Source organism: Lactuca serriola, chromosome 5 (genome assembly GCF_051521515.1).
Source record: "Lactuca serriola cultivar US96UC23 chromosome 5, Lser_US96UC23_V15, whole genome shotgun sequence".
Classification (NCBI taxonomy): domain Eukaryota; kingdom Viridiplantae; phylum Streptophyta; class Magnoliopsida; order Asterales; family Asteraceae; genus Lactuca; species Lactuca serriola.
The window spans coordinates 320784460-320791538 of record NC_136412.1 but is presented as its reverse complement, the minus strand read 5'-3'; the positions used below and the strand labels follow the sequence as shown (position 1 = coordinate 320791538).

Sequence of the window (7079 nt, the reverse complement as noted above, 5' to 3'; positions counted from 1 at the left end):
CTATTTTATTTTAATAAAACTTCTATTTAATCAAAAAAACATAATTTTTCATTACTTGAAAATTAAAAAAAAAAAACATTACATTGCATTACAAAAAAAAAAAAAAACACGAAAACCACACACATGACATTTAAATAATTCTAGAAACTTAAAACAACACAAATAAAATAACTAAAGCAAACTACATGAAGTCGTTCTCCGGTGGATCCAAATTAAGGTTAATGTTTTGAACCCCGTAAATGTGTTCCACCAAGTCATTGCGAAGATTGTGAAATGTTTCAGTGCAACGTATCTCTGCTCTCCTGTTTATATACTCTTCGCCACCAATTTCTATTTGTTGTGTCTCTGGTATGATTTCTTCCTCGTCAAACGCACATATCGCTCTTCATTCTTCTTCAATAATCATGTTATGCAATATAAGACATGTATACATGATTTCTTGAAGTTTTTCCTCGCCTAAATAAGCTGCTGGTTTTTTCAATATGAACCACCGTTTCTTCAGAGCTCCAAAAGCACGCTCAACATCCTTCCTAACTTTTTCTTGAGCTCTCTTGAATTTCTTTCGTCTAGAACCATGTGGAGCTGTAAACGATTTAACAAAACACAACATACTTATGATAGACTCCATCGACCAGATAATAACCATACTTATATGACGTTCCACGCACTTGAAAAGAAGAATCTGGTGCAGATCCATCGTATATGTTGTTAAATATTAATGAACAATTGAGAACGTTGATGTCGTTAATCGAACTAGGAGAACCAAAAAAAGTATGCCAAATCCACATATCTTGTGATGAAACTGCTTCAAGTATGACCGTTGGGTGACCATGATCACCTCGGGTAAATTGCCCATGATATGCTATAGGACAATTTTCCCATGCCCAATGGAGACAATCTAAACTTTCTAGCATTCCAGGAAACCCATGTACACTAGCATGATGAGCTTGCAATTGCAGGATGTCATTACGTGTAGGCTTATGTAAATATTTTGGACCATAAAACTGAATCACAGTTTTGCAGAAAAAATGGAGACTATCTCGTGCGATCCTAGCAGATATCCTACAACTTCTGTCTAACGCATCAGACAGAATGCCATATGCTAACTGACGAAGTGCGGCCGTGCATTTTTCTAAGGGAGTGAAATCGGGTGTACCTCTAGCATCGTAGCGTTGTTGGAAAAAACTGCACTCTCTCGTTACATCTTCAACTATACGTTCAAATAAACCTTTGAGCATTCTGAAGCGCCTACGAAAATAATACATTTGATAAGTGGCATTCTCTGCAAAATAGTCTTGCACCAAACGTTGGTTGGCTTCTTCATGATTTCTGCAAATATATCTTCGTGTTCTCCGTTGAGAACTTGCAGCTGCGTTGTTACATACAATGTTATATGTTTGTTCCGCCATTTGAACACACACAATAGCGATATCAAAAATAGTCTGAAATTCTTCAGACGATGAAGAATATGACATTTTTGAGAGAGTGATGATTGTTTTTAAAATTTTTTTTGAGATAGAGAAGAGATTGTGTTGTGAAAAATAAAATAAAGTCGATATGTATATATAGGAAAGAAAAAGCAAAAAAAAAAAATAATAATAATAATTACCCAACAACCCAACCCATTCAACGGTCAAAGCATCACCCACCAATCACTAAACACGGTACTAGAGGACCGCATTATGGCCAAGACCGTACCAGACCGCGGCCTGACTGTCTGGGGCGGTTCAAAAACCACCAATCCCAAAAAAATCAAGGTTTATACCAAAACCTCATAAAAAATGAGAAAAAATGAGGACAATTTTGTCCTTAAAAATCCCGTTCAAGAGTTGCACCAACGGTAGGGTCCTATCGTTATTTATCGAGAATTTAGGCGATTAAAATGCAAGTTTTAAAATATAGGTGCGTATATCAAACTTTTACGTGAGACTCAAGCATAAACCCTAATAACACTTTCAAACTGGTTAAACCCTATATCGTCATCGTCGTCTCCGAACACCATGCTTTTATGCCAATCCTCCACTCTGCCTAATTCCTCTTCAACTGTTGTTTCAATGGAGTACGTTAAGTATGAACCAGAGTACAACCCAGAAGCCATAACAAATTACTATTCAAGTGGAGTTCAAATAGGCAGAAGCAAGAATCCAGATATCAAAGCTAAAATCATGAAAGCAAAAAATCATCTCTCTGCACTCGGTTGGACTTTCTTCTACCTCTGGAAGAAACCCAATCGTCGAGAACTTCGGTACTGTTCTCCGAAAGGTAAAACTTATATCTCCCTCCGAGCAGCCTGTGGATCTCTCATTGATCATCAAGATCATCACAATATTGACGTGAGTAGCTCCATAATCGAAGAAGGTACAAAACAGGATACGAAATTGGTGAATAGCGATGAGTCAGTGATCAGCAATAGTCGACCCAAGAAAAGGATTCGGATAGAAGATGTTGAAAGTTCGTATTTCCGTCAACAGAGTGAAGAATCGGTTGGGAACAGTAATGATTCGGGTATTGTTGACGATGATGAAAAGAAAGAGGGTATTCTGAGAAATCGTCCAGGAAAAGCTCTTCGTGAGATTAAGAAATTGAAGGAATCCGGGAAGAAAAGAAACGAGTTTAAACCCAAGAAACGAATACGAAAGGCGAAACCTTCTTCTGTGAGCCGCAGGTGCCTTCTTTCTTCCCTAATCCAAAGAAAAATTGTGTTAAGTGGTTCAAGAGTCGCTTATCTTAACAGACTAGATGATCATATTATGGCATCCGGGCGTATATATGAGAAGGGGATTCAGTGTGATTGTTGTAATATGTTTTTTCTGCTAAGCAAATTCGAGTCTCATGCTGGAAGTACATATCGTAGACCATCAGCCAGGATATTTCTAGATGATGGGAGGTCTCTTTTGGATTGTCAAACTCAGTTAAACCTAGAAAACGAAGTTGATGAAGTCACTAAATCGATAGAATCATCTAGTCATGAACTGTTATCTGGCCAAGATGAGTTTTGTTCTTTTTGCAACGATGGTGGTGATTTATTGTTATGTGATTCTTGCACTTCTTCTTATCATTCATCTTGCATTGGATTGAATGGAGTTCCTGATTCCGAGTACTGGTTCTGCCCACCTTGCTGTTGTGGGATTTGTCTTCAAGGTCATGATCATGACCAAATTACGTGTGAACAATGTGAGCGCCATTTCCACATTGATTGCCAGAAAAAAGAAGGGCTTTCAATGTCTTCCGATGGTAATAAAACATTCTGTTCTAAAAAATGTGAAGGAATATCTTCCGGCCTAATGGGGATTTCTGGCATATCGATTCCATTAACAACAAACAACCTGAGTTGGAGTTTACTGAAGATGGTGAGTAATGATAACAACATAAAGGAAGAACATACAGAAACTTATAGCAAACTAAACTTGGCATTAGAAGTGATGAATGAGTGTTTCGAACCCGTACAGCATCCGTGGTCCAATAATGTGGTTGAAGACGTTATCTTTAATAGATGTTCAAAAAAGTCGAATTTCAAAGGGTTTTTTACAGCGGTTTTGGAGAGAGATGAGGAAGTGATATCGGTGGTTATAGTGCGAGTTCATGGTAGTAAAGTGGCGGAGATTCCATTTGTTGCCACAAGATTCAAGTATAGGCGATTAGGGATGTGCAGGATTTTGATGGATGAGCTCGAATGGAAATTGGGAGAATTGGGGGTTGAGAAGCTTGTTTTGCCTGCGGTTCCTGATATGGTTAGTACTTGGACTCAAGCATTTGGATTCAAGATGATGACAGATTCAGAACGATTGAGCCTTGTTGAATGCAAGATCCTTGATTTTCCGGGTACTGTGAAATGTCAGAAAATCTTGAAGAGAATGTGAATATGTTTATTATACTTGTTTTGACTTTTGGTAATTAATAGCAATATATATTTGTAGATAATTGTAGTTGTTTTCTACGTAAAAAAAACTTGGCTTTATGATATGAAAACTTATGGTTTTTGAGTAGATGGAGGTTTATGATATGGTTATATAGATATGAAAGTGGGTGAAGTGAATATGAATACTTTTTTCATATGTGTTGATCTACCGATTATGATTGATATATGGATGTTTCTTATTTTCCAATAGTTCTTTATCTGTAAAATGTTTAAAATACATCTGTTATTTGGAAAAATGCAATGCTTAGATTTTTTTTTTTCTGAAAGAGTTTGTAGTTCAGCCTAGAAAAACTAGAAAGAAAGTTTTCATTCATATTACAGAATAAGGACAATTTATTAATATAATTCTTGAATTTTTTTTTTTGAACTAGAAATATTTAGCTAGAACAATTCTTGAAATTAACAGGAGACGTCCTTTATTTGAATACAAGTAAATGAAAGGGTGAAAACTTCTTCTCTCCTTTTATCACAAACATGTATTTAGAAGAAGATCCCACCCATGAAACTTTTCTTTGGTAATTTGATCCAAATTTTGACCCATTTCAATTGTGAGATGGTTCCTCCAGTCTCCAACTTTCCCTTCCCTAAAGAATGCATGATTAGGTATACCAATACTTAAACTCCCATGCTTATTAACCTCACTCAAATTTTCAAAACCACATAGGCTCACAACCTCTTCCACCACACCTTTACCCTCTTCCTCCTCTGTAAAAGGGCAGCCCAAGAACTTTGCCAAAAGCTTCACATTATTCCTAGTATCCATTTTCATGTCCTCATATGTCAAAAACAGAATCCTTGTCGGCTGTTCTAAACTTACTTTGTAGTACCCGTTAACATGATCCCAATAAGGTCCGTTTGGTATGACACCTTTACAGAACATATCAAACCCCTCCTCGAATGTCATCAAATCCCGAGATTGGCCTCTCAAACTGTTTGCAAAGTGAAACAAAGAGACGAAAACATCTTTAGGGTTTCGACACATATAAACTAAGCGACATGAAGAATCAAGAATGGATTGAGGCAACGAAGTGTAAGGCATATGGGTAGCATAGAGACGTGGAGTATGTGCATTATCATAAGTAGGGTTTGTTCTTAAAACTTCAGTCTCAACGAAAGGCAAACAGTTATGGGGATTAGAGTTATGTAGTGGGTGGGTTGAAGGTGGCTTGTTTTTATATCGGTTTCGGTTTACAATAGCAAAAGCTAAGGCTTTGAGCCATGTTGTGCCAGATTTTGGAAGTGTGGCTAAGTACACATCGGACGGATGAGCTTTGAAACTGTCTTGTGTGGCCATCACAGTTTCAACCGAGACTACGTTCTTTGACTGGTGCCAAAACCCTTGGTACATGTAAAGGTCTTCAGTCATCCAGCCTTTCTCCTTAGGAAAAGTTGTGAACCTATCCTCGTATCTATCATACAAGAGGGCTAGATTGGTCTTTTCATGGTCATCATCGTCTACAAATGAAAGAGGGTAGACATCAGGGACTGATATTTGAAAAGTCATCTTTGTGGAATTGAATAAAAGGAGTTTCTATTGTTTAATTACACTCTCACCTGTCTATATATACTAAAACAATATTGACGTTGGAGTAAAAGTTTCAATATTTGCCAGGTTGGCAATGACGTTTATGACTTTATTCCAAACCATATCGATGCGTATCTTTTGACCAAAATGAAACGAAGTCATGATGACCATACATTTATAACTATTAATGATATTGTGACGTGTTTGTGTATTGTTTAATCCTATATAAGATAGCATGATTCAGGTGAACTGACTACTCAACAACACAACATTTTTTTTACTATATGATATCTGTTTTCCTATCTGATTATACAAAATGTTACATCCGGCCATCAATTTTGCAAAGAGTGTAGGTAAGAATATATATACACCATGTCGCTCACCTTCAGAAATCTAAATAAAACTTGATTTTATCAAGTTTATTTCTATATAATCGATAAAAGCAGGTAACATATTTTTCACACGTCCACATTTTAAACATTCAAAAAAATAAAAAATAATTCTTTAATTTAAAATCTGGATATTCACCAAAATAATGCTTTGATGAGTGGTGCATCCAATATTGGTTTTGGTAAATATATAAATCAAGTGGGTTTTGAATTATTTATTTATTTATTTACTTATTTATTTTGAAAATGAAATTCTATAACATTAAAAAATTGTTCACGGAACCTCTGGATATCATCGTTAATCTGTCGTTGATGTCTGTCGCTAATCCGTCGGTAATTAATTAATTTAGATACAAAATAATTTTTCAGGAAAGCTCAGAAAACTAGTAAATAATGTTGTTGATTGCCAGTTATATCATTTGTTTCAATCTTCTAAATCTATATACCCAGAATTTGCAAAATAAATCTAATGTATATAATAAATTACAATTAAAATCCAATTACTAAATTAAATATAAATATTTGACCGGGTAAATGAAGATTAATATTCGATTTCAAAGTATCGAAGCCAAATTACATTTAAAGTATTGAAACTAAATTACAAATATCATGATTAATAGTGAGAGAGCCATGGGCATATTCACCCTGCACAGTCAAATCGATGTATTTTCCAGTAACTTAACTAAATAATTCAGAGGTTAATCATTTAGTTCAATATGAGATTCCTAATCCTAAACAATGATTTTGCTTCTAATAGCTCAATAAATTATCACTATGATTTTAAATATTTAGTACGACATGAGCTTCATAACCTGAACATTGATTTCGTTTGGATTAACACGAGAATACGAATTAATAGAAAGCAAACTAAAAAAAAAGACGTCCAATTAATACCTGAGGAGGGGTGAATGATTTCCAATGCGGTGATAATCTTTCATATGTATTAACCCAGTCATCGATGATAAAGATGATGTTATCGCTAGGGTTTCTCTCATTTTGTAACTTCAGATAGATCGATCTTGATGCGTAATGGAGGATAAGAAAGACGAAGGGATAAATGTAAAAGAATGTTACAGAAGAAAAGATTTATGTAACGACCCAAAAATCAAGGGTAAAAATTTCATTTTTCAATACAGTCAAAACACATATATTTTTAAATCCAAACATTTCAAAAACATGATTAATTAAAAACATTCATCAGAGTTCGTCCCAAAATCATATATTGCGGAAACACGGGTGTGTAAGC

The 7079-nt window shown here is 35.3% G+C and overlaps 2 protein-coding genes and 1 pseudogene across 2 annotated transcripts; 1 reads left to right on the top strand and 2 right to left on the bottom strand.

The window, feature by feature from the left end:
* Nucleotides 1-385: 385 nt before the first annotated feature.
* On the bottom strand, nt 386-1475 carry LOC145050890 (uncharacterized). The gene is made up of 2 exons (XM_078999079.1): nt 644-1475; nt 386-582 (listed from the first exon to the last, which is right to left on the bottom strand). Exons 1-2 carry the CDS (start codon nt 1473-1475, stop codon nt 386-388), a joined length of 1029 nt encoding a protein of 342 aa, XP_078855205.1.
* Nucleotides 1476-2000: 525 nt separating this feature from the next.
* On the top strand, nt 2001-3860 carry LOC145050889 (increased DNA methylation 1-like). Its single transcript, XM_078999078.1, has one exon. The coding sequence runs from the start codon at nt 2001-2003 to the stop codon at nt 3858-3860; it is 1860 nt and encodes a 619-aa protein (XP_078855204.1).
* A 342-nt stretch (nt 3861-4202) lies between these two features.
* LOC145055065 (flavonol sulfotransferase-like pseudogene) lies at nt 4203-5440 on the bottom strand (annotated as a pseudogene).
* Between the last annotated feature and the right edge of the window lie 1639 nt (nt 5441-7079).